At 48.0% G+C, this 27,522-nt stretch overlaps 1 protein-coding gene and 1 long non-coding RNA gene across 10 annotated transcripts in view; one reads left to right on the top strand and one right to left on the bottom strand.

Annotated features, from left to right (window-relative positions):
- The window catches only part of BCL11A (BCL11 transcription factor A), a 78,028-nt gene extending 70,959 nt beyond the window's left edge, over positions 1–7,069 (bottom strand). For 2 of the 6 annotated variants that reach the window (XM_075413563.1, XM_075413562.1), the window contains exons 1-2: positions 6,567–7,069; positions 456–785 (exon numbers count right to left, since the gene is read on the bottom strand). In XM_075413563.1, coding sequence (XP_075269678.1) covers positions 456–785; positions 6,567–6,621 — 385 coding nt within the window. In that variant the 5' untranslated portion in view covers positions 6,622–7,069. Of the gene's footprint in view, positions 1–455; positions 786–5,366; positions 5,595–6,566 lie in introns of those variants that run through there. The other 4 variants (XM_075413564.1, XM_075413568.1, XM_075413565.1 and 1 more) reach the window with 4 other exon arrangements.
- A 225-nt stretch (positions 7,070–7,294) lies between these two features.
- LOC142360534 (uncharacterized) lies at positions 7,295–26,905 on the top strand. 4 transcript variants are annotated; one of them, XR_012763134.1, is made up of 4 exons: positions 7,937–8,172; positions 20,966–21,041; positions 21,147–21,248; positions 21,781–26,905. It is a non-coding gene; the product is annotated as an uncharacterized LOC142360534 (long non-coding RNA). The 4 variants fall into 4 exon arrangements; XR_012763135.1 differs by lacking the exon at positions 7,937–8,172 and adding an exon at positions 19,808–19,874; XR_012763136.1 differs by lacking the exons at positions 7,937–8,172; positions 20,966–21,041 and adding an exon at positions 7,295–7,472.
- Positions 26,906–27,522: the final 617 nt, after the last annotated feature.

Genomic DNA, 27,522 nt, shown 5'->3' with positions numbered 1-27,522 from the left:
GGGCTGTGTTTAATTACAGTCCATACGCTGACAGCCAGTATGGAACCAAGGCTGGCTGATGCTCGGTTAACTCTTTCACCCCTGACTTTGCTGAAGACTCGAAAGCTCCTCGCTTTATCGCACGGCAGGCTCTGAAATCTCCTCCTGCAGCGCTACGGCAGGCGAGACACTGGGAGACAGTGACTACAATACAGGCAAATCACTAGAGCAGCCTCAAACAATACCGTTAGAAACACCGGCTGGCACGGCACGTGCCTGTTGATCCTGCCTCTGCGCACACACTAGGAAACACTGGTCGTGCGCTCACCACTAACCAAAGGCAGGGTATTTAACACGTCAACCGTCACAGCGAGCAGAACAGAAAGACAGACACGGCAGTTTACAACTGCGAACATGCTACGTTGCAACTGAAACAGAAATAAACTTGCAAACACTTCTCCTTTGCTTTAATTTACCTGCTATATGTTCCTGTTTAGGGCAAATTCCTCTAGATGACGTTGATAAACAATCGTCATCCTCTGGCGTAACCTGGATGCCAACCTCCACAGGATTGGATGCTTTTTTCAGCTCACTTGGTGAGGGTGAAGGTGGCTTATCCACAGCCTTCTCTAAGCAGAGACTGCCATTGCATTGTTTCCGTTTGTGCTCAATAAAAATAAGAATGTCCCCCAACGGGAAGTTCATCTGACACTGGCCACAAGTGAGGAGGTCGTGGTCCCCTTCTGGAGCTCCCAATGTGCCATGTTCAGGTTCATCGTCAGTGAGAATGGCTTCAAGAGGTTCGGCTGCAGTTTGAGAAACAAAAGGAGAATCATTAGAGCTCTTGGGAAAGCCAGCGGGAGGCGGGGGGGGGGGGGGGGGGGGGGGGGGGGGGGGGGGGGGGGGGAGACGGCACACGGGACAACGATGGGACACGACACATGCCTCTTCATGAATATTACACCCTGTTCACAACATCCTCCTGCTCCCTCCCAGCTAAGCCATCAGCACCGCAGCAATGAGATGAATTCATCAGTTACAGGGGAGATTTTCCAGAAGCAGCTGTAGCATGCAGAACTCGGAGAGCGAGCACTGCAGCTGGCTCTGTGTTCCTACGTGAGGACAAATTTCTGACTCGACTGGGCAATTTGGTGGTAAAATTCAACGAACAGGCTGAAAAAATACACTGCAACACTCCTGTGGTACTACGAAAAGAAGCGAATACGGTGTTTTCTTGCCAGACGTATTATTTATGTATACAAATTCAAGGCTAAAAAGCACTGCACACACACCCTCAGACACACAGCGGTGTGTGTTTCCTACCAGCCAGACCTACTTTTCTAAAATTCAGAGGCCTGAACTACACGGGTGCAGACAAAAGGTGTTTCAACACACAGATACTGCATATTCCCTATACAGGCCGTGCAGGTAACACACGTGTGTGTAAAAGACAGGGAGAGCCAGACCACCTGGCCGCACACACCCCGACACACGGGGTACACACAGCCCTTGTAACACACGTGTGTATGGGCATGTACGTACTCGTGTCACTACCCCTATCAGCCTGTTTGCAGCTTTCAGTTTAGAAATCCAAAAGACAGCAGTTACTCATGGGGGAGGGAGGGGATGAGACAAATAAATAACCAAATAAATGGCAGAAACCGAAATGATAAAAAGCAAGTGCAGCAGAAACACCTGCAGGGTAGGGGGAGGCACCTCTCACTTTTCAGCTACTCCTCAGGATTCAAATAAATATCAGTCACAACCATGTCCACCCAGAGATATTGGCTGATGGGATATTTTTTAGTACCTAAGGGAACAAGGCAATTAGTCATTTTTCCTTTTATATCCTGAAATAAAGCAATGCCTAAATTATCTTGAACATGTTAGCACTGGTGGCCCTCAACATCTAAAAATCAGCGTGGCCAAGCGACTGCCACATTTCCTCACAGCAATGAGAAAGTGCCTTCTTTAAACTCAAAATACCTTGCCTAATGTTGCCAAAGTTGACAAATTTTCTGAATGAGCTCCAAACAGCTTCATTATGAGGCTGTTCCTGCTCACAGAATCATCATCAGTGGATGCTCTAACGAGGCAGAGACGTCTCTCTTTTCTGTTTGCCCTTTTTTTTTTTTTTTTCGGTTAAGTTTGCAGAGAAATACCTTGGCAATGTGCGTGCAGTCTCCATTACTATTGCCTTTCACGAGGGAAAAAAAAATAAAATACCAGCAGCGTGTTGGTATTCCTCTACCTAAGCAACACAACACGCGGACTAACAGGAGCGAGCAGGAGAGCGTACTGCAAATACAACCCACCTCAAAACACTGCCAGGTAACGCAAGTGAGACAGAATACACCTCCTAAACAGTTAATCAGCTTGACCTTCTTTAGCTAGCTGCCAATTTCACATTTAATGAACTTAAAGCCACAGAGAATCAAAAAATAGATTTTAATTTGACTGCACGATATTGGAACTGATTTTGATAAAGTGCAAAAATCCAGTGAACTCAGGTTAAATTTATTTCATTCCCTACCTAGGCTGAATATCGAGGAGGAAGATCTGGAGTAGCTCCCAGTTGTGCTGTGTAAAATAATATTGAAAGAGCACACTACCTCACCGTACCTCAGCTCCAACTAGGACACAGTCCATCATTTCTTGCCTCTAGTACTACTTCTAATTTAACTTAAGGTCAACCACAGGAATATGAGTGTTACATTCATGTTAATAAAAACAATGTCTTAATCGCTGGGGTTTTCTTCTAAACTTACAGACCGACAAGATAAGATGCACAACGTGCATTTCACGCTCCTCGGGAAGCCAGGACAGGAGCAGGGTGTTTCTGCAGGATTGCCAGGCATGACATTTTTCTCTCCAGCAGTTCCATGCGTTCAGACCGAGGGAATAAATTATTGCAGGACTAATTCCACCAGTAGCTCGCTGCACACTGCCGACAAAGGTATTTTGCAAAACCAACTTCTAGCTCACCAACTCTCCACAGCAAAAGACACAAAATAACCGTATTCCCCTTACAAATGGCTTAGCGAGGAGCTCTGCATAATCATTACTCAATTATAATGTTTTCCCGCAGCCTGATTTCTTTCTGACCTGTCAGTATTATTTAGCAGGGGAAAGTAACCCGCTGCTTCGACACCAGACGGTTAAAAGTAGCACTAAACAAAAAAAGACTTTGCTAAAGTCTGTACCGACTGGGCTGATTTACAATCAAAACCAGGAAATGAAGTGGTAATTCAGAGGTTGCTGATTACACCTCCACATTTCACCTAATTAATTTTATAGGAGGCAAAGTTCTTGAAAATAACAAGATGATCAAATGTACAGATATAAAACCTGTAACCTCAACATTTTCTATGCTCTTAACGTAAATTATTGCTAATTAACAAGAATTATATACTAATGTATGAAATTACACTGGCACCGCGTTTCCTGCAAAACATTTGGCTCCTGATGGAGGCAGAGCCAGCAAAAATACGGAGTTTTTATTACTACTGCTACTTTTAAAACAAAACGTAAAATATCAGGTTCACAAAGAAAACGCCAAAATGCAATTCACCTGGCCTTGCCACCTATATGAAGAATGCCTCTTTCAATTCTGGGGCAATCAAAATTCCTTGCTTGGATCCCTAATCATCCATCCCTATTTTTCATGCCCTTCCACCGACACGTCTTTTCAGCTTCCCTTCTGCTCCTCCCCTCCCGTTCTCCCCCCGTCCCCCGTCACCAAAACAACCACACCATCTCTCCGGGCAAAAGCGGGACGGATTTTTGGAGGGTCGGGAGAAAAGAGGTACCGGGGGTGATGGAGATGCCACGGCACGGTGCGGGGAAATGCCACGGCTGCCGTGGCATTTCCCCGCACCGTGCCGTGAGAAGGATGGAGAGGGGGTCGTTTAATCCCAAGTTTGTGTCCCGGCATCGTGCGGTGTAAGGAGCGGGGGCAGGAGGGGGACGGGACGACTTGGGGGTGCGGCGGGAACCACCGACAAGCTACGGGTGGGATGGGGAGGGAGAATGCGAGCGTCACCCGCTGCCTCCCGGAGCAAGCCAACTCCGCGCAAAATTCGGAACAAAGAAGCAGGGGAGGAACGGAGGGGAGGGAGCCGGGCGCCGGCCGGGAGGCAGCGGAGGAGCCGGAGCCGGCCAGGTTCAAGTTCGCGGCTCTGCCCGCTTGTTCGATCTCGCTGTGCCTCCTAGCGACCGAGCCGGGCAGCCGCCGCCCCGGCCCCGCTCACGGCACCCCCCGGCTCTCCCTCCGCTCCCGGCACAGCCTCCCTCTCCTTCCCCCCTCCGCCTCCCGGCCCGGCCCCAGGGCGGCTCTCGCCGGGGGGGAACCCCTCGGGCCCGGCCCAGCCACCGCTCCCGCCCCACGCCTGCGGGAACTCCGCGGGGATCTTGGCGAAAAGAAGCCGCGGGGAACCTCGGGCGGGGGGGGGGGAGGGGGCCAGGGCCGAGTCGGAACGTCCCCCCCGGTCCTCGCCGCGATACCCACTCCCGGGGCCGCCCGGGCATCCCGGCGCGGGGGAAACGACCCCCCCCCCGCGCCCCACTTCGGGAGGGGGGCATGGCAGCCCCGTAAGGCTGCCGTTGATGTTGCAACCCCAACGCAGCGCCGGGCAATTCAAAGAGAAAAAAAAAAAAAAAGCCCCGAGGAAGAGGGAGAAAACCACGGCGAGGCGGCGAAGGGCTGAGCCCCCGACCTCCCCTCCGCGGGTCTTAAGCAGAACTCGGGGCCGGGCAGCGCGCCCCGGCCCGCCGTGCCCGCAGCGGAGCGCCTGCCGGCGAAGAGCCAGCGCTTCGTTCCGGGGCTCCGAACGTGGCTGGAAACGCCTGCGCGGCCCTGGGGAAGAGAGCGCGCCGCGTAAAGTTTGGGGTTGGGTTGTTCTTTTTTTTTTTTTTTTCCGCGAAGGGAAGGGGGAGCCGGGCGTCGCTAGCACGAAGAAATCGCCCCGGGTTTTCTGCCACCCCTGGGAGGGGACAAAACCCGCCGGGAGTAAGAGGGGAATGGAGGAAAGGAAGGAAAGAAAGAGAGAAAGAGAGAGAGGGAGAAAGAGAGAGGGAGAAAGAAAGAAAAAAAAAGACAGAAAGACAGAAAGACAGAAAAAAAAAGACAAATACAAAAAAGACAGAAAGAAAGACAGAAAGAAAGACAGAAAGAAAGAAAGAAAGAAAGAAAGAAAGAAAGAAAGAAAGAAAGAAAGAAAGAAAGAAAGAAAGAAAGAAAGAAAGAAAGAAAGAAAGAAAGAAAGAAAGAAAGAAAGAAAGAAAGAAAGAAAAGAAAGCAAGCAGCATTTCCCTTTCTCCCCCAGCTCATCCCGAGGAAAAAGGGAATTTTCTTCTCTCCCGTCCTTCCCACCTCCCTCGCCCCAAACCTTTCCAGCTCGAGTTGCCTTTTGTTGTGCAAAGAGCGCTCCCGCTTATCTCGCATCTCGCCCTGCTGCATGTGGCGGTGGCGGCGGGCAGGCGGGAAGAAGCCGGAGAGTTTTTGTCGCGAACGGTACGGGGGGGCTCGGGATTTGTTTTTCCCCTCCCCGGGAGAGCGGATTTGGTTTGGGGTCGCGATGCGGCGGGGAGAAAGGGCCGTTCGCGTGTGCGAGCGTGTGTGTGTGCGTGCGTGTGTGCTCAGCCCGGGCTCGCTCTCGCCTGTGTTTGTTGGCAGCAGGCTCCCCGCACACGCGGCGCTTGTAAACATTCAGACACGAGATTTTTCCCAATCAAAATCCACTTCCACTTTTTTTTTTTTTTTTTTTTTTGAAAATCTTCCAAAAAATAGTAAGCGAGCGGGAGGACGCGCAGCGAGGGCGAGGAGGGGAATCCCTCCCGGCTCGGCTCAGCTCCCTCGCCGCCCGGTGCCGCCCCCCGCCCCAGCCCGAGCCGGAGCGGCGGCGGGGCGGGCGCGGGGCGCAGTCGGGGCGGCGGAGCCCTGCGCGGCGCCGGCCCGGGGCGGCGGGACGGCCACTCCGCGGCGGAAACAAAAGCGAGGCGCCCCGGCCGGGCTCAGCTCGGCTCCCTCCCCCCCCTCCCCCCCCCCGGGGGGTGCCGCGGGGCGGGCGAGCCGAGCGCCAGCGACGGGGCTCCGACCGCCGGACTTTCTCTCCCCGCTCCGCTCGCCCGCAGCTCCCACCCGTCCGGTCAAGGTGTCCGGCGCCCAGCCTGCTGCTCCCGCAGGAATTTCTTTACACTTTTGGGGTGGGTTCTGCCCCGCGGGCAGCCCCGCACCTCGCCCCCGGGCCGGGGGGTGAGCCGCCGCTCTTGCCGCCAAAGACCGGGGAACGCGGGAGGCGAGAGAGCGGGGAGCGAAGCGGGGGCAGGAGGAGCGCGCTGGCGGCCGGGGGCAGACGGAGAAAGAGAAGAAAAGTGATCAAGGTGATTAAATGAGGGAGGGAACAATTAACCAGAATGCTGAGAATCCCGAGCCGGCGTTGAGTTCATTTTTTTTTTTTCTCCCCCCCGATCGCTCGCTCGGTCTCACTTCCCTCCCCCGCCCGCCCCCCCCCCCCCCCGCTCTCGCTTAAATTAAAAATTAAATCCGTGAAGGAGAAATTAAATAAATTGCTCTCCGGGTTACTTACGTGAAAATTCCCGTTTGCTTAAGTGCTGGGGTTTGCCTTGCTTGCGGCGCGACATGGTGGGTTGGTGGCTTCGGTGGCTTGTGAGTCGCTCGGTTCACATCGGGAGAGACGGGTTAGAGAGGAAGGAGACTCCAGAGAAAATATCTTCATCAATGTCTTTTGACATCCAAAATAAATTAGAAATAATACAAAGATGGCGCAGGGAAGATGAATTGTGGGATAGCAGTCATGGCTTTTTTTTTTTTTTTTTTGTGCAAGGGAAAAAAAAAAAAAGAGAGAGAGGGAGAAAGAGGGAGAGAGAGAAGGAGAGAGAGAGAGAGATGAAAAAAATGGCAAAAGCCCCCCTGAGCTGCAAGTTCAAGTGCGGACGTGACGTCCCTGCGAACTTGAACGTCAGGAGCCTGGATGGACAGAGACATACAAAACATGGGCAGGGCAAGCCGGGGAGAGGGGAGGAGGGAAGGCGAAGGCAACACCAATGGACACTCATCAGGGGCTGGACATGAAAAAGAGAGCGGGACAAGCCAATGGACAGTGAAGGCAGGGGGGAGAGGGGAGGGGGCGCGGCGGGGGGGAGGGCGCCCCGGCTGCCCCGCGCGCGCCGCCGAGGGGAGCCGGAGGGCCGGGGGCGGCGGCCGGAGCGTCCGGTGGCTGCGGAGGAGCGGGTGCGGGAGGGGAGACGAGGCGGGAGAGGGGGGAATTAAACACGGACACGTGGGGGAAAAGAAGGGAGGAAAGCGAGAGGGAGAAAGCGAGCGAGCGGGCGGGCAGGCAGTGGCAGCGCACGCACGCACACCTCCGCTGCGGAGGCAGAGGCATCAATGGAGCGAGAGCCGGGCAGAGAGGGCTGCGGGGCAGGCTAGCCGCGGGACGCGCCGAGGCGGTGGGAGAGCTGGGGGAAGCCAGGTAGGACCGGAGACCACCCAAAAAGCTGGAGGGGGGCCATCGGCTCCCGGCTTCCCCTCCTCCCGGGAGCCGCGGCCCGTCCCTGGGGGGAGCCCGGGGGGCTCGGCCCGTCCCGCAGGAAACTTAAGCGGGGAGCGGCGGGCCTGGCCCCGCGGCAGGCCGGTGGAGACGCGAGAGGAGTTTGGCGAGCGAAGAAGCGGCCAGGCTCGAGGGGAGAAGCTGCAGGAGCGGGGCGGGAGGGGTCAGAGGAGGGCGGCGGGACCTCGCCGCTTTCCCCGCGGGCTTTTCTCGCCCGCCAGCCCGGAGGGGCCCCCCCTTGCCCCCCCCGCCCCTTTTTCCGGCGGCGCTCCGAGCCCTGCCCGCAGCGGCGGTCTCTTAACGAAAGCGAAACGTGGGGCTGGCGGCGGCGGGCTGGCACCGGGGGAGGGCGGGGGGAGAGCCGGGGCGGCGGGAGGCACCGCGAAGTGGCCGGAGTTGCGAGGATGCGGCTGCAACTTCGCCAGAAACGCGCGGCGGGACGCAGACGCCGCCGGCACCGGGAGGGATCAGGTTGCAGTAGAAACGCGCTCCGGAGACGAACGGGCGTTGGGAGCCCAGTGCGGCTGCGAGCGGACCGGGAGGGGGATGACCGTGCCCGGGACGGAGGCGGAGAGACCAAGCTGGACGGGAGGCGAGGGGGGACGAGGAGCTGCCTGCCGCCGTAAGCACGCTTTCAGCGCGGAGACCTGCGATCGCCCGGACTGCGCCCGGGGAACCGAGGGGCCGGGGACCTGTCGCCGGGCCGGGCCGGGCCGGTGGAGCTGTCAGAGGCCCGGGCGAATCGCCCCGGCTCCGGCGCGGGGCGGCTGCAGCTTTCCCGCCCGGCGCCGGTCAGCCCCGCCGCTGCCCTCTGTCGCGCTTGGGCAGCGGCGAGCCCGGCACCTGGAGCCGCGCCCCGCGGCTGCCGGGGTGAGGAAGGGAGCGAAGCGCTGCCCCGCGTGGCTGCGGGCGGCCCCGCGGCCGGTGAGAGCGCGCGGCTGCCCACCCCGGCGTGCCGGCGGCCCCGGGCCGGGCTTGCAGAAACGGGCATGTGCGTGCGCCGGGCAGGGGCGGACGGGGGGGTGATTTATACGTACGATAGCACGTATAAAGCTTTTCAAGGTGGCTGCAGTGTAAAAAGTAATGACTTTATTACCCCTGAAAGGTTCTGTGGTTCACAGTTAACAGTCCTCCAGTTACAATTCATTACACAGTGGTGTCCTCCCCGAAGCCAGCCTGCATCGGAATACCTGGCTGTGGTTAGTCCCGATAAATAATAGGCAACATTTCATTGATTTTCTTTAAAAAAAAATCATGGCAAATTAAGCACTTACTTACAACTAAATCTGTTTTATTATCGTACCGTGTTTGAGATTCCAAGAGGTGACTTCCCAGACCTCATCTTACAACCTACAGTCAGGAGCTAATTTTACAGATGTTTTCATGAACGGCAGCGAGGATCATCCTACCATTAGCATGCCCGGAATTTCAGCACCGTAAAATGCCTCGAATTCAATGGAAACTCGCTGCCTTAAAAACAATATTTCATCCTGGCTGGATAATTATTAATATTGGCATTTGATCGCAATAGTACTGTGCTCCCCCTGTTTTGTGTGTGTGTGTCCCCAGTGCCTCGCATTGTCATGTGATTGGAGTGAGATAACAAACCAAGAAAGAAAAGGAGTCAGAAGACATTTTTAACACGGTATAACTGTGGATTAATAATGCAGGTGGAGTTTTACTTTATTGTGTTTTTAGGGGAAGGGAATGAGGCTGTTTAACGAGCAGTCATGGACGTGAAGTAACTATATTTACAATCCTTGATGTGGCTTTCGGTGGGTAATAAATTATGACAATATTAAAATTATTTTCTGGCAGCCCAGTTAACTGTGCTGGGGACCGTAAAGCCCTTACTGATTCCATTTATGCCTTGTAATTATGGTCCACGGGCTCCCTCTAAGCCCTTTGGTGTATATTGTGTGTAAACTTTTCGCTAATAGACCTTTTTTGAATGGAGGGACTTTTCTTGGTACTTCCTGCGGTATATATTCTGTCTCTGATCTCTGTATTTAATGGCCAAGTCCTGGTTTATGCTTTATAATGTGTTGACAAGTTTTCTAACAGACTTTCTGAAATAATACACATATATTCACGTCGGTTGGAAACTCCACAGTATTTTTAGAGTCGAGTAGATCTATATCCTAATGCACTGAGAGGGAGTGTAAATCATACAGGATTTCATAGCCCTTTCAGTAGTTTTCTGTATGAAGTATGAGCCGCGTGGCCTCTAGACGTAACCTTTTAGAAAAAAAGACAGTGCTTTTATTTTATGGTGTAAAGTGCTTTTAGCTCCAGGGCTCTGAACGTGAACGTGGTCAACAAACAGCTCTTGCGAGGGAGTTTCCTGCAGCCTCAGCCCCAGCGCCGGGGCGCTGCGTCGGTGATGGGGGGGTTACGGGGACACCTCCGCCCGCAGGACTCGGTTCCCCCCCTGGCTCCCCGGACACGGTAACCCCCGAAACGCCGCCCCGCTGCAGCCCGCTCCACGCGGGGGGGGCGGGAGGGAAGCTCCGAACGCCGCCGGGACGCCCCCCGCCAGCCGCCGGGGAAAGGGGAGGCCGGAGGCGGAGGCGTCAGCCCCGCGGAGACCGTCCCCGGAGCGGGGCGGGTGAGCAGCCTCCGCGTTGGCCGCGGGGGTAAAGGCAGGGCCAGAGCGCCCGGCCCGGGGCGAGAGCGCTTCGGGAGAGCCGCGGGAGCAAGGGCAGTGCCCCCGCCCTGCCCCGCTGCTCCTCCTGCGTCGGCCCCTCTGCTCCCCGCTTCCAGCGCAGCCGACGCCACAGCACCTCTCCGACAAGCTTCAGCCTGGTCTGTCCCTGTTACACGGCGGTGTCGCTCTGCTCAGTTACGCTAACGAAAAAACTGATAGAAATGCTCAGACACTGACTGCTAACACCTAGAGACGCTGGGAAATCAGAAGGGCAGGCAAAATGCCCTGAAGCAGCCGAGGGCAGAAGTGGGCACCTGTCCCCACCCTGGCACCCCGGGGCAGAGGCAGTAACCTGCAGCAGCAGGGCAGAGTGCCCAGGTGAGAACTTTCTCACTGTAAAAATTAGTTTAACATTTAGATCTGCCAAAATGTTATCTGTCCCTCTTCGCATGCCTCAGCTGTCTGAGAGTGTGATCCTCCCTCCATTCAAGCCTGTGAGGTACTTAGAGGTTGCTGTTTGATAGGATATTAAACTGCCTACATTTGAGAAGTGTGGCCTTCCTCCATCTCGCAGGCAGGCACACAGTCCTCCCATGCAGGATTGGGACCAGAGGCACAAAGGAGTGTGCCACAGTTCACACTGTGTACTGCTGTCCCTGCCTATCTGCTAATTTAGTGACAGACTTGGCAGTGGGTGAGTTCAGCAACTTTGGTGGGCGCATGCTCCTGCTTCAGAGCTCCAACTGTCATTCATTCAGAGCAGGAATCTCACTTGTCAACTCGGTACAAAACATTAGGACCAAAGACAAATTCCAAAATTCTGCCAGTTCTCCAGAGCTGGGCTGCATTATATAACGTCAGATCTCGCGGGGTGCTTTCCGACACCGTCTTGATAGTCTCAATCAGGTGGAGGCAACATGAGTGGAACTTCTGTCATACCAGGCTGACTCCCCGTGAATGAGCAGAGGACTTGCACATGCTAGAAATAGTATGTGCATTAGTATTCCTGCATGAGAGACTTGGGCACGCTGCTTTTCCTCTTCTCTATTTTTTTTTTCCTTCCCTTTTTAATAAAGGCTCAAAATAAACTCCGATTCTGCAAGCACTTACTAGCAAGCATAGCGCGCACAGCAGCGAGTCCGTGCAGGATCACAAACATCTGCGGGCCAGGTGACAGAAAGATTTCGTTATCGGCTTGCCCTAGGCAGGGCCAGAATAAAATCCCAAACTTGGGGAGAGTTTTTCCATGGGTTCCAGCAAGGTGTGGGATTTCAGCCTGCCTCTGCTTGCACAGCACCTAGCACAATGGAGCCCTGAACCTTCACTGGACTTTCTGGGGATGACTGTAAAAGCAATGGCGCAAAGCACTTGGGAAACAGACTTTCTGATGGCAAAAACCTGTCTTTGAAGTATACAAATAGTTTTGCCTGTGCATGGGGAGGCAGAGGGTGGCAGTAGTAAATGCCCATAAAGTCTCATTTTTAATCAGATGTTTGATTTCAGCCAAACTGGTTTTAGTTTGTACTGCTCTAGTGCTTACTTAACTGTTTGTAATTTTGTATGTTTAATATTTATATAACTTTTTCTAAGCAAACATGTAACATGCCCCTGACAGTTTCTGTCCTGGGTTTGAAGCCAACATGATTTAAACAATGTGCATTTAAAACCTCCCGGAACTTGACCTATAATGCAAATCCATACACTCTTAATTATAGCAGCACCAGCAGCCACCACGAGTGAAATAGTTGAGCTTTCATTACTAAAGAGGCACAGTAGTTAAGGTCTGTCAGCGCTCCTGTTACAATCCCCATCTTGAAGAGGTTATAACTTGGGCTGTGTAAATTTGATTGAGCTGAAACTTGGGACTCAAACTGTCAGTCCGTACAGGGAATTATCTTACGAATAATTGGCTAACCCATTGCTTGATTCGCAGACCTTTATAAAACAATTTTTAATGGGTTTTAGTGTTTTTTTCTTTTACTGACATCTAGGGTATGAATTCGGTACTTCTAGCTTTCCTGATGCTCCATATCAAACAGCGTATGTATAGGTACCCAAGTTAAAGCTACAGCTACCCAGAGTTCACAGGGCATACATGCCACACTTCCCCACCTGTGTGCAGCTATACACCGAGAAGAGACCATGAACAAGAAATGGGGCTTCAGTCTATCTCAAAAGAGTCTCCTAAATGTGTGAGACAAAGACAACATAAATGCCTCAAACAGAAGGGAGCTAAAGGTCCTAGCGTGTCTGCTTTGTACATCAGCTGCATTGCAACAAGCTGCCAGTCGCACATCTCTCAGGCCCCTTTATACCAACCATCATGCTGGGAAGGGAAGGCGCTTACTGAACCCACAATCCAAAATACAGCTTTGGCACATTCCAGTAGAGAGAGGTCAACTCGATTAACTGTAGATACAGAAAAGATAGCTAGGGATGGGAAAACGTCTGGCAGAGTGTTGGTCAGTTTGTTATCTTTGCTAACAGTTTCTCAGAATCTTTTCATCTTCTTGGACTTTTTCTTCCCCTAAAACTGTGTGGAAGTGAGTCCCACGTGTGCATTTGCATCAGAACAGCCACACTGATGGCACTTTGAAAGGGATGAGCGTTTGACTTCTCAACATTGAGCATAAGCTTAAGTATCACTTTGCGTTACAAAGGATTTTACTGAGAACGGCTCTCCACTACAGTTTTCACTAGTTTTAAACTTCTGTTTATCAGAGATGGTTTTTATCACCTCAAATCATACAAAGTTGAAGCGTGCATGGTTGGTTAAGATGCAGACTTGGCATTTTCCTTGACCCTAACACAAAATGATGACAAGCCCAGGGCTAGAAAGATGAGCCACAGGCCACGAACAAACAGATTGTTCTCATAGAGTCAGACCCCACAAAGTTTCCACCTCACCAAACAGTTACAGAGGAGGGACACGACGCTGCACGCCTGAACTCATGAGCAGCATCTCCATCGGTTTCAGGAAGAGTTTTGACTGAGACGGGCTGCAGCATCAGGCTCTGTCACAGCAGGTTTATTGTATGCAAGTCATTCTGAAACAAAGCTCTGTGAGAAGCCAGACTCTCCACAGCCAGATGTTCCACACATCCGAATCCCCCATTCATCAGGGCTACTCTGTTTGGCCTCACAGAAACTGACGATGGCACAAGCACACAGAATTCGGTCCTTCTGAGTCGCTGCTGAGATCCCAAGTCATCTGTTTACCTAAGCAGGTCACTATCTTCAAGCCTGTGAGCAGTAAGGAGGACAGGTCATTGAAACAAACATCTTTTTTGATTCATTTTCTGACTTTAGCTGCTAAGTTTGGGGACATCCCTAGCTGAGACAAGGTAAAGAATTACAGCCAATTCAGGCCGTGGGGAGATAGCACCCACCAGCAGCACAGAGGCAGCTGAACTCAGAAGTGGTGAGCAAGCTTCACAGATAGGAAAGGCTAAGCCAGGCTCCCAGCCCTGCAGGGGGAAACTCTTGGAGAGGTTCAAACCAGGAACAAACAGAGTGTAACGCGAGGTTTAAACTAGCAGCATGTCCAACAATGGCACAGTCCCACTTCTTCTCCAAAGTATCTGTTCATCAGTGAAGAAGGGCAGGAGAGCTGGACAGACTTGGTCTCGTCCTGATCAAATAAAATATCCGGGGTGACTGCTGGTATTTTAGCACAGCAGTTGTTTATGAACAAGATCTTCTCAGGATCATAAGGCAAAGCTTTTCACGCTTCTGTGCAAGATTAGATACAAGGGGCTCAAACTCTCCCTATGAGGAAATCTGGAAAGGCCCACTCTGGATGTGGCAGGTGGGAAAAGGAGGAATTGCAAACATTTTGTCTTGAATAAATCCAACTATACCACAAATCAATAGTAATAATAATAAAAAAACCACACAAAAAATAATTCGCTAATCCGAGAAACCCAGTATCAGCAATCAAAAGGAAGTTATTCCCATTGAGAAATAGTTTTGCTACACAGGATAAGGAAAGATTTAGCTATTTTCTTGTATGCTGCTGAACACAGTCCCTTTTTCTTCCTAGCACGCTTGACATGAGGGACAATAGAGAAGGACAGTGCCATAGAAAAGGCTTTTCCTCCTCTAACTCTGCTCGATATATCCCCTACCAGAGGAATCTACTTGGCCTTGAGTACTGCAAAATTCTTAAGTGCACATTTATCTTTGGGCACATCAGCTGTACTTACGTGCTTAAAGTAAGCATGTACTCAAGCACGCTGTTAGACTGGCACCTTAACATCTTTTGTAAATAACTTCTATTAGATTGCTTTTTAGAACTTTAACTTTTAGTCACTTAGAATGCATTGAACTGAAACTTAACGTACACAGTCATCATTCTCTATATTCATCTTATATTCCTGTTTCAGGTTACATTTAGGTTTAGCTTTTAGCTTTAGCAGAGAAGAAACACATGTGCTTTGCAGAACATGACATAGTTTGCGTGAGGATCCAGATGAAAAAGAATTAATTGTTAAGATAGCAATGATCTGTTTCTGCATTTAAAAATGAGGACAGCTTTACTGTGGATTTTCTTCTTTGCCATATTTATTCCATGCAAAATTTCAGCTTAATTGTTAGAATGCTTACAATAATATTTTAATGCAACTCTCTGTAGTCAGAAGAATATGTTATTATATAGCCCAAAGCGGCATGGAAAGTTGCAGTGCTGAGGAGTAGCAGGAGTGGTAGTGAATAACCTGTGATAAGAGCTCACCTTGAGCAGTCTGCATAGTTGTGCCACCATTTGTTATTGTCAGCACATATAATTTTTACAGTACAGTATGAATTCTGACTGCAGTGAAAAGAATACCTTCTACCACCAGTATGAATAAGATTTCACTCAGTTAAATAACATGCAAGTATATTGTATAGTATTACGTAGAAAGCTAATGTGCGTTAAGTATGAATGCTAGGGTTGGGGGGGATTATTGTACTATTGCTATTGTTCAGTGAGCAGCTATTCCCCAGCATTAAAAAAAACCCCAAAAACCAGGAAAATTAAATACAGAAATCAGAAATACGTACAATGTTTGATATTACCATACTGAAATTAATGTATTCACAATTTAGACTTTAATTTGCCCTATCATATTAAGTTTCACAGCATCTGAGTGCCTAGAGAGAGAGAAATAGCTGTAAACACATGGAGAGAGATCCATAGACTATGTATGCTGAAATACACCACCCTTGGATGTTACAGTGATAGGTGCTACAGATAAACGCAGGGTAAATACAGGCCATATCATAGCACCAGTCTGTAAGTGCTGTTCCCCATCGGCAGTCTAGCTGTGGCTGGAGCAATGGGGTCCACTGCGATCCCCTGCTCTGGAACAACCTTGACAGGCTCCTCAGCATGGGGCAGAGGTGAGCTACAGTCCTCCTGGCACCCTGCTTCATGCTACCCAGAACTGAAGGTATCTGAACGTATAGGGATGTATGGGGAATGCAGCCGTGGCAGTTCCTACAGGGAAGGCCAAAAGTGTCTCGGAGACGAGGTATATCTTAGACAGCCATCGTGCTCGGAGCCAAGAAAAATGAAACTATTCTCTACTGAGACCTAATTAGCTTTTATATTCAAAGCCGTACTGCACATTTGTACATTGCTTATGAGCGGGACTAAAAAATATATGTACCATGACACTATACTTTTAAAGTGTCTATTGAATGCTTTTCCCATTCTCCAAGGATTGCCTTCTGCTTAGATGTATACATTCAGCAAATATGACGAGGCTAATTATTTTTCCCTGAAATTATCAGTGCCTGTCTCTAGCAGTTTGCACAGAAGCACGGACCTCGTATCTTCAGCCTCAGAACCTAAAAAAAACCCGAACACAACTGCCTTCAGATCCTAAGACAAAAAACTGTTTGATAAACGAATTTCCTGCCACGGGCTTTACAAGGCTTACTCTTCTATCAGAGCCCCGGTTCATATGTGAGCCTTTTCGCCATTTTTTTAGAGAGTGTTATATATTTTTCTGTTACCTTTCATGCCTGTAAAGCAATCACGGAGAACGGCGGGAGGCACCATAAATATGGAAATTGCTGCCAGATAACTGGTTTCGCTGGTTCCGCCCTGGGAAGCGGCACTACCGCCGCAGGGGGGTCCGCGGGGCCCGGCAGCAGGGAAAGCGCCCCTGTGATTCCCACCGGTTCGCTGGCTGGCGTCTGCCTTCGCGCGCCGTTTGGGGAGGGGGGGGGCTTTCCTACTTACTGATTTCTTTGACAAGGTGTGTTTGAGTCCTCTTCGTTCGCCCTGAGAGGCACTGGCAGTTTGATACCGCCTCTCTCTAATTCCAAAGTGGAGTTTTGTGTCTCACCTCACCTGAACGGTGCTGGGGTGGGGAAAGGACTAGCTCATCTCTGCGTGGTGCCTCCGACCCACTCAGGAAAATCTGGGGATGCTCGCGTATGAATCTGTAGAATGAAATACATGCTAAGGCCCCCTCTTTTCCAACTCGGTGTTTGAAGGATTAAAAGGAACCACTGGTTTCCAAACTAAAGAATAACTCACAGGTAAACAGTCGCAAAAGTACATGAGACCATTTTAAAAATGGCAGAGAGAAACAGTGATCTTGTGTGGATTCTGGATTTGTTCTGCTGGTAAATTCAAAGCAGCATTGCTTATTAGAGCAACATTTTGCGGGGCATTTGTAAAAACCATGGACTGAGCATTTGGGTATTTTAAAAAAAAAACACCAAAGTAAACAATACAGCTAATTTGTAAGTGTTCAGATATGCGGTAACTTTAACACAAATATTCCTATCACAATAAGATGTGATTCAGACCTATGATAGTCTACTGAATACATAATAGGCATTTTTAAAATTGCCTCGAAATGTAGTCATACAGTAAAATCTAATGGTTCAGGTGGAGCTTTTACTCTTGATCAAATAATAAAAATTGTTAGAGACCACTCTGTCATTTCATTGCTCACCAGCCTCCACAAGAACTGTTTTACGTTCCCTTTTAAATAGGACAGGAGAGCAAGAAAGAAAACATAAACCACAGAAGAGTTACTACAGGCATTAACTTTTAAGCCAGAAAAACAAGAGAGTGCAAGAAAGAGAGCAGGGGAATTGTCTCTGTCACTCACACCCACCAAGGTTTCCTGCAGCTGAAGCCTCTGGATGGTGGATCGTGTTTGGGCAAGGTTGTGCTCACCAAGCCCCAGCGGCTGACTTGGGAAAGGTGTCACTGTCCTGCCTCCGAAATACCTTCTTTCTGTAGATTTAGGTCTGCCCAGGGATGGGGACTCGCATGGATGGACAGACAGAGGCTGTGGACAGATGAGACTCCCTGTGGGATGGAGTGGGTGGAGATGGCCTTGTCCATGGAGAAGAAACTGAAAGTGCAAAGACTAGTAATAGTAATGGTGATTACTATTAAAACATAGAGCTTATAATTATTGAAAACGTCAGATAACTCTCCCGAACTATATTTGAGATGGGTTTTTTTCATGTTAACTCCTGGTTTGATTGCTGGAAGAGGTTGACTGCTAGAAAAGGAAAACCGGTGCAGTGCACAGCAGTGAGGAATCGAAGCCCTTCTTTACCAGAACCCCTGCCATATACGTACTGTCACTCACCTTCCAGACACTCAGTACAACCATTCAATCTATTGAATCAAGACACTGTTTGATCTTATCTGCATCTGTGAGCTGACTGTCAACCTGCTTAGGCTGCATATTAAATCATCTATAGTAGCTCAATCAAGCTGGGATGATCTGTTAATTCTAAATTTATTAACCCTTGGAGTGCAGTCATCATGTTTAATCTAGTGTAGTCAGTATTTATTTTACAAGACTAAATCCTTCTTTAGAATGTGGCTGTGCTGTAGGTTAAAGAATCATTAATGTGGAGGAGATGGTAACTGGGAAGAGCTCACTTTGATCTCTGAAAGCCAGCTGACAGCATCACTGCTCCAAACACATATGTGTGCTTGCGTCACGCTCCTGTGTCCAGTGTGTGGGATGTGGACACGTGTGTACACGCCTCATAGTATTTCCTCACAGAAAGAGTTTTGCCTGAGACAAGAAAGAGAGAGAGGCCTCGAACAACGCCTCAGCTCTGTGCTTCCACGAGGGCTTAAAATCAAAAATTCCGGTGACGGCACACTACTGTAATGTAAGTGGACGGTGGCTGCAGGCGGAGTCCTGCCAGGACCCACCAACAAACCTCTACTCCAAGCTGGCTCCCACTTCTTGGTCCATAGCTGCTGTCCAAGTCAACTAACAAACGTCCTCAGCGTGCTGAGGACCACGGCCACTGCAGGACTCACAAGAAGTATATACAATTATGCCCCCACACAGATGCATATACAAATAGTTTTATACAGATATATACATACACATCAATACGTTAATCTGTTCGTTACACGCAAGCAATCTCTCCCTGCCCCTCTCTCCTGTTATCTGTTACCCTTGCACATTGCCAATGGTTTCAACATACTCACAGCTTTTATTTCAGTCGCAAACTGCTAGGCATGCTTCCTTTTTTGGTAATCACGTGCCCAGTATCTCTCTAATGTAGCCTAATAACAATTTTAGCATTCAGATGAAGCGATTTCATTTTGTGACTGCCTTTTCTATTAGATTTGATTCTGAGAAGCCCCAGTGGGTGCCTCCGAGGCAGAGATCTATCTGTGAGGCTGCAACCGATTCAATAGCAGCCTGAGCTAACCTTGACCTTTCCCTAGACCCTACTCCATCTGGTGCCAGCCTGGTCCCCCCCTTCTCCTCCTCCTTGCTTCACAGTCGGCATTGATCAAGGCGGAATCGAGCGTCTCTCTCCCTCCAAGGGCTGGGCAGTCGCGGAAAGGACGGCACATTTCAATATATGGAAATGATTGAGCCTCTTATGCAATCATAAATCTACATACAGCCTCGTGATTTGATGTTTCATTCACCTCCAAAGGTTCTCCCCCTGCCTCCCCCCAGCAGAGATTTATAAACTAAAAGACAACGGCTTTCCCCAGCACCTAGAAATTATAAAGCTTGCTGTTCATTGGGAGTGAATGCCTGGCGATTTCATCTGATTTACTTTGCTTTTTCTGTATTTATTTTATCTGCGGCTCACTCGGTTGTTTTCCCTGTGCGTTTAGGGTTTGGTGGGGCTTTCTGGTTTTTTTGTGTGTTTTTTTTTACAGTGGGTCCCCCTCCCCGCTCCGGTGGGTGCCGTTCTGACGCCGCTGCAGTTCCAGCGCCGAGCCTGGCCGCAGGCGGGCTAGCGGCCCCGAGCCCCGCGGCCCCGGCAGCAGGCGGCCCGAGCCCCGCTCCGGGCGCCCGCCGGGGGCTGGAAGCGAGCACAGGCTCCGCCATAAATCACCGCTCGCCACTTTGTCATCTTCCCGGTGCCGCTGCGTTTCCTCCTCCTCTTCCCCACCCCGGCGCTAGGCTCCCCATTCCCCCAGCCCCTCTGAGTGCAAGCACCCCGCCCCCCGACCGAGCAGGCTTTGCCTTCCGGGACACACACACACACACCCCCCTTCCCCCTCTGCTCCCAGCCCCGCTGACATGCGGCCCTCAGCCCCCCACGACCAAAATTACATTTACAAGCAGTAATTCTGTTTTCTTGCTCAGGGTTCTGACGTAACCACGTTTTTTTCATCGCATACCAGCCTCAAGATTATACAACAGATTATGTAAAATTATATTTACAAGGTAATATATGCCGACTCGTAATTATTACATAGTTTCCTGCATATCTATAGGTAGGCACACAGCACATATGTTAAGAGTTGGTTCTGCAATAGTTGTATAGCCGACACTTCTGGCTGTAGGCGCGATGTAGAAAAGGAACGGATAGACGTTGGACAGTATGTACGTACAAGAAAGATGCATAGATGCATTACTTAACGGGAAAAGGTATCTAGAAATATATTTCTCTCTGCTTTGAGGAATTTGTTTTGCTTTATCTCCACAGGTACTAAAAAATAATAGGAAGAAATTATGAATTATATTGAAAATATAGATATATTCGTCAGTTTAATATTACGCTTCCTTTCTACAATGCTACAAAGATTTAGAACAATTCCAAAACTTTCAGCTCTAATCTGTGTCTCGGATTTGTTTGGAGGACCTGCCACCACATGCCAGCTAAACATGAGTGTCAATTAATAATAAAAACTGCTCTTCCTTATTTCTGCACTCAAATAATTTAACAGGTTTTGATAAAACCACGGATGCAACAGTGAGAATTTTCTAACGTGTGCAGTATTAACAGTTTTCATTCTAAAGCACCAAAACTCCCCAAAATAGAACTGCTGAATATTTCTTTGCTTTTCCCAATGGCCATCTACACATATTATTATACACTTCAAATGTAAAGAATATTCAGCTCCTTAAAAAGCATGGTTTATTCTACCAGGAAAATGGCTGGTGGAAACAATCTCAAATCTAGGCAGTTAAAGTAAGTGTGTGCTATTATTTGTGGCCACCAAATTATAAATAATTTGAAACAAGAAGTAGGAGAGTTTCTAGCTTGTGTTTTCCCACATGTGAGAAGTAACCAGAAAACATTTGCCCTTATAACACAACAGGATTCATAAACTCTTTGCTTTCGGAGCTACCTTTTCTGAGCAATCACCTAACCTCTGCAGAAGTGCCTAAGCGTGGTTTGTTGTTGAAAAGCATATTGTACTTATTAGTAAAATGTGAAATGACTTAAAAAACAATTTGAGCTATGAATTTCTGTCTGCTCAATGGGGGGAAACAGAAAGTAACTGAGTATATTTTCTCACCTTTTTTTATAGTAACATAAACAATGCTCCAGAACGGTATAAACTTCTAGCTGTGTGAAAGGCATTTGTACAGTTCATCACACTTCAGGTCAGGACTTTGTGTATACTGTTAAATGCTGTTTCTTTTAATTATCTGCAAAAGTCCCAAAGTATTTTTCCCCCCTATTAAACAAGATGTCCTTTTTAATTTCAGGGATTAAAAGTTTGATCCTGCCTCCCATGTGATACTCTGGAAACTGTCCCTAACAGAGAGCTGGCCTGAGATCTGTGCATGCCTTCAGACGTCAAAATGCAGGTAAAGCAGCGTGTACGACTTGTTCTGGTTCTCTGGGTGAGAGGGGAAGAAGGAAGGGTTTATGTTACCCAGCTTTTGTGTAGCACTTAGCATCACTAGCATCCATCGCAAGACAAATTCATCTTTGTCCTCTCTCTGCCCCTGCACCCTTTTTGCAGAGAAAAACAGAGGAATCGAATGGGACTGCTTCCTCTGGTATCAAGCTTTGACAGTGCCAAAAGCACATTCCTCCAGTGCCTGCAAACTCGGTGACCTCCCCGAGCGTTGTAGGGCAAGGCTCTGAAGTCGGCTCAGCGTGCAGGGAGGCCTCTGCCTGTCCCAGGAGAAAGGCCCCACAGAAGGGCAGTGTCTGTACGGGCAGCTGCCAGTCCCTGAGACTGCTCATCACACAAACACTACAACAGAAAGAACAAAATAACTACTTTTTTTTTTTTCTATTTAGCTCGAGTTATTTCTTTGCTATCCTTCAGCTTTATGCACCTGGGAACCCACACTTTTTTTTAACCTGTTTATTCCATTTCTTGCCTAACAGCAGCTCAGCTAATGTGCCATGAACACTCTGCTCCCACCAGCGATGGATCAGAAGGGAGGGCATTTCTGGAGTGCAGGGAGCCATTCAAACCAAATGGCTAGGTTCAGGCGTGTGGAGGATGTGAACCGGAAGATCGTGACTTGGAGTGAGTTTCGCAAGGAGCACAAGGACGGGAGGAACTGTAAATTGTTACAGTTCCAGCCCACAGGACAAGCACGTGTTAGATGGTTATTCTGCAGTGCAGAAATTGTCTTCATCTGTCTAATGCTTTCTCCTTTCTGAAAGACCGACTTGCCAAAAGCACCGCTTAAAAATAAGAATACAAAGAGCAGCTTTTCTGCTCCCTTGGAACCTGGCGAAAGTATAAATGCATAGTCAGGGAAGAGGGGAAGCAAAAACTTTACAATAGGCAAGGGAAATACAATGGTATAAAAGTGGCCTGCACCCCTTGAATTTCCACCAATGCCCCTAGGAAGGCTGGGCACAGCAAACTGCCTCGAGATTTACATGCAGAGCGTGTGAGCTCATTGCAATAGCGGTATCATAGCGCATGCCTAGGTGTTACACAGATCACCCTGTAGTATTAAGATTCAAATCACCTGTCCTCCATTACTAAGAAAAATGAAATATATTAGGGCAAGCTTATATACAGTGGCCTGACAGAACACGCCATGTCTTGCACATGAAAAGAATGCTACGAGTGCATGATCAAAAAGTAGCTGCCCATTTTTGTGGCATAAGATTTTTCTGTTTCAAAGGGCAAAATGCAAGCTTTGAGACGAGGTAAGCCTGAACCCTTAAACTATCTCCTGTGGCTTCTGAGAGTGCAGCATGGGGCCAATCCATAGAGCAGAACTCCCTGCTACGCTGAGAAAAACATAAGTTTTTATGAAACTCCCAGATTTTTTTCATTTTGCTTTTCAAGTGTGCAGAACATAAGCAAAGCATGAGAAGCAGTGCTGTATTTTGAGTGGCCCTTCCCCGATGAAGAAGTTGCCACAGCAGAACACCACCCTATGGTGGAAGTTGCCAATATTGTCATATTAAGCATTTGTCAGTGTTTTCATTCTAAAGCCTCTAACTTAAAAGGCTTATTCTAGGCTATTAAAAGAACTCCAGGCTGAGTTAGACTGGGGAAAGTTAGTTTTATATTATGTTACAGCTGGGAAATCACCTATCTCCTATCTAGTTGTTTGTTTATTTTTAACTAGGTAAAGTTAGGAACAAAGAGGGTTTTGTTGGTTTTAGAGGCTTGCACGGGTGTTCTTGTATTGTGGAAATGACAGAATCTCTTCCATGTCATGAATCTACAGCATAAAACAAGGGAATTCAGAGCTCTTGTAAGGAAGTAATTTGAATATCTGACTGATTTACCTAAGCCATGTGAGTTTGTCACAGGTATCTGACAGCCTTGTTTCATAGCACATATCAAATCCGGGCGCAGTCTGACTCAGGATGCTTGGCGCCCAGTGCCTTAAATACCATGCTCACCATACGGCTCCCACAGCCCTCGGGACACTCAGGGAAGGTCTGGAGGGGCTGTTTTGCTACAGCAGGAAAGCATTTCAGCTTTCAAGAGGCCATGATTCCTGCTAGTGGTGGCTAAGGCTTAGACCCTACTAAGGCTTTCTGGAAAATAGTGTGTCAGCCAGGCAGATGAGCACATCTCCTGAGAGCTGACAGAACCGGTGGCGTTTTCAGCCTGTCCTGCTTTTTTTTTAGGAAAGCAAGAAGCCAGCCAGACTTTGGGATGGAAAGTGTGTCCGACAGTGCCTCTGTGCTACAAAGCAGTCCACAATAGACATCTGATAAGCAGTATGCCACTCTAAGTGAGATGCAAACAAAGCACAGGGACTGTCATTAAGGAACCACGCACAACAGGTATTTTGTTCTGCCTGAATGGCTACAGTATTGACACAAGGACGGACATTGCCAGCTCCTCACCGGTGCTCAATCTCTGCTGAAAACTATGCCCCTCCCCTAATTGAAGGGATAGAACCGATTCAAAAAGGTATTATTGCAGCTCTAGGTGCTGGAGTCAGGAACATTTGTAAAGCCTGTTTGCTGTGGATTCATGCAGTAGGCATCAACTGCTCCAAAAATTGCCTCAGCTTCTAGAAAGCGAAGTCAAGAAGTTGCCAAGAGCCTGATGCCAAATAGCCCCTGGGAAAAGCCCCGTGGAGGCGTGTCAAATAGGATGACTCCAAATCCACCACCTCAGCAGGTAGTCCTGATGTCGGTTTCTCTGAGGAGGCGCAGACTCTGGGGTACCCTCTTCGCGCTGAGATCAGGCTGATGGCAGAGGGAGACAGAGGAGGAAAACTTAATGTGCCACTGCTTGTGCCATACCTGTTCTGTAGGTAGTGTGAGGACTTTGTTCCTTTCTACTGTCCATCTGGCGCCATTCCTGAGCAATAAAATCTCATCCGCAAAGTATTTTAAAGCAAACAGTTGGTGTAATGAATACCTTAATACTCTTGTACCTAGACAACAATACCACAAATAGTAATTCCTCTAAAAATACCCACTCAGTGAAAAGAACCCAGGTTCACATACTAGCTCCTTTGGCCAGTAACAGCCAGGACCCTGCGGAGGCTGTGTGCTCATCTTGCAGAGGGGTGACTTCTTTTGTTTTTCCCCAGGGATTCCTTGTGGCTAACCCAAGCACACCAGCACACTTTCTAAAAGAAGAGGTGTTACAGTAACACTTGAACCTAGTAAAAAGTTGAGCTGGCCACCAGTGTGGTCTCTTTGAAAATAAATGGAAGCGTCTGCATGGGTGTGTGTGCACGCACACGTGTGTGCACGGGGGTCAGGCATCAAATATTCTAGAAAAATAGAGTTCTACGCTGTACCACTTCCCTAAATCTTTTCATGATCTCTGCACAGATTCTCTCCCTGCCTTCATTTAATTTAAAAAAGCAGGGCCACTGAGACAACCTCAAGAGCCAAATACTTTCTTTGATTCATCAGCACACATTATACACAAGAGCAATGACTGATTTTGTTAAGATACCTAGGGAAAAAAAAGGTCTTTATCGTTTAACACCAGAATTTGTTTACCAAGGTGTTATTTAAACTGAGGAATACAGGCAGAAATCTGAAAATCTGACTTACAATTACTTTTTTGTGATCTGTATTACTGTTCTTGCAGTTCTTTTGTCAGGCGACCACAGTAGGCAGGCTCGAGACAACACAGGATGAGATACTCTTTGGAGAGTTGCATCCTAAGCTCCCAATTCCTTGATGTGGATTTTGTTGGTTTGAAATCAAATCCCCCTTTTTTACTTTTGAAACTGTCTGTTTACTGTATAAATGTAAAATAATTGCCTAATTACACCTTGTTTCAGTATTGTACCTAAGGAAGACTTACAGTAAGTCTGAGAGAGAGAGCGCACTGTGTGGAGCCTTTTTTGTTTCTTTTAGCATAGTACATTCAATTATTTCACACCATTGTACATGATTTCACCATTAATAATAACACCCTCTGCCTAAAATGAAAGCAGTATCAATTTATAACCTTCCCATCCATATCAGGTAATAAATAAGACTCTTAATTTAAAAAGAATAAGTGTATCTTCTGCTAAACTTACAGGTCTTTTTCCATGAAAGCAAGTGCTGTTTACTGTTTATGGCTATTTCAGTGAGCTAAATATTTACTGAAAGCTCAAAGCATTCACTGGCCTCATTTTCTCTAGTTGTTACATTCAGATTAATAAGCTCTTTTCCTAATAAAAATGAAAAGAGAATTCAGAAATATTTAGTATGAAGTCAAAAAAGCAGCAAGAAAATGACTAACAGATACCAGCACACTGCATATTTATTTCGTCCTGTCAATTATTTTTAAAGAATTCCCTGCTTATGGAGGAAGATTTTTGAAAGACCTCGACTATCAAATGAAGATGTCCACAAACACCAGTTTCTTAATTTTTCCTCATTTTGGAGAAAGAAAATACATTAAGCGTTTTTTTTTTTATCCTTAACTTTATTATACTTCTGCCAGTCCTGAAAAAAAATGTTTCAAGGGTCACAGAATAAATCTGCATAAAGAGTTTATGACACTACAGTGCCTCATATGAAGCTGAATACTCATCAGCACTTGCAACATTAGGAAATGGCGAATATCAGATATTCTTCGCAACACTTCAAAGCAGCAGCTGAATGTGAAGTTCCATAGGTACCAGCTACTCCAGGGGCAGCAGTGATTCCAAGTAAACACTTTCAGAGGCCTAGACCTGGAAGTAATTTCAATGGGTTGGATCCAGTCATGAACACACAATCACCTATTGAAAGTGCCTGGCCAGGAGTGCAGACAGATGGAGAGCACAGAGGTTAGTACAGCCAGACCTCCGACTGACCTTTGCAGAGAGAATTAAATCAGTCTGACCTTGTTGTGAAGCCTAAATTATATCCATAGACCCTCAAATAATGCATCTTTAATACACCTCTGCACTCTTTTTATCAACCTCCTTGCCTCGAGGGTATTTTGTTTGCTAACTACTGATGTTAAATTGCAGCTATTTATGTTTACATTCATGACCTTGGTGGACATCTTGTCACATGTTTCATGAACACTTTAAAAATTAGAGAAATATTTATATAGAGAGAATATATAACAGTAAGGTCGTATTTCACTTAGGTGTAAAATAAACACAAATAGGAAAAGAAACCTGCTTCAACCGGAGGGCCCGGCGGTCATTGTGTGAGTCAAACACAATAGTCATTGTATAATTCTGAGCTTCAATATCATCCATAACCTATTATCTGGACAGCCTGGAAAAGAGAACAGTGCCACGTAACAGGATTTCTAATATCTTAGAAACACCTTTTCTTCTCAGATATTTTTAATATTTCAGGATTTTTTTAAAATTCAAAATAGTATTAAGAACAGAGTAACCCCTGTGACACCTGTCAGTTTTAGTAATGCAGACCTCTGGACAGAAACAATACCGAGTCTACAGGCTAGGATCTCAACTGGAAAGTAGCTCAGTTCATTTTAGGAAGCATTTTAATTGGCACTTCTGTTGACTGTAACAGCAGAGGAGCCCAGTGGAAGTTCAAGGGAACTGCACCCCTTCCCACCAGCGAAAAAGCTGCATTTTGTGTTTTACTGATGTACCTTAACCTGAACAAAAGGTGCTTGGAAAAAAAAGATCTTAGTCCAGGATGTTGCTTTCCAAGCACCTTTATTCTAAGGTGCATTGGGTTCCTTTTTGGCTTCTGTTAATCAAAATAAAACTTTAATTTAAACTACAGAAAAGAATGAGGTTTTGTTCCTCTTAAGTTAGTTTGGGATTTTGGCTCTGCTACTGTCTGTCTTTGTAATGTTGGGCAAGTCACTGAGGCCCATGACAGGGAATCCTCTAGGAATCTCCATATGGAAAGCTGTGACTCCACAAGTTGGCCCAGTCCACCATCCACTGGGGTGACACCACATCACTTCTGGGAACACTCTTCCCGGGAGCGGTGAGCTGTTAGGGTGGCTCACCCATCTTGTGGAATCACACCTGCCCATGCAAGAGATGCTTCCACCCGAGGTTTGGCACTGCCACCTTGCTGACCTCACTCAGCTCTCTAAGCCAACAAAAACAAAAAAAACATTTGCTACCTTTTGCCGAGACGGTTTTCTGCTAGTTTAGCAAGCTGTATCGAGCAAGTGAAGGGAGAGGTGAGCACCAGAAGCAGCACACAAGAGCACACAGCTGCAGGGCAGAGAAGAGAGCAAACCAGCACAGTACTGAT

This window comes from Opisthocomus hoazin, chromosome 2, assembly GCF_030867145.1.
Source record: "Opisthocomus hoazin isolate bOpiHoa1 chromosome 2, bOpiHoa1.hap1, whole genome shotgun sequence".
Lineage (NCBI taxonomy): Eukaryota > Metazoa > Chordata > Aves > Opisthocomiformes > Opisthocomidae > Opisthocomus > Opisthocomus hoazin.
This window is presented reverse-complemented; position numbering and strand designations above follow the sequence as displayed.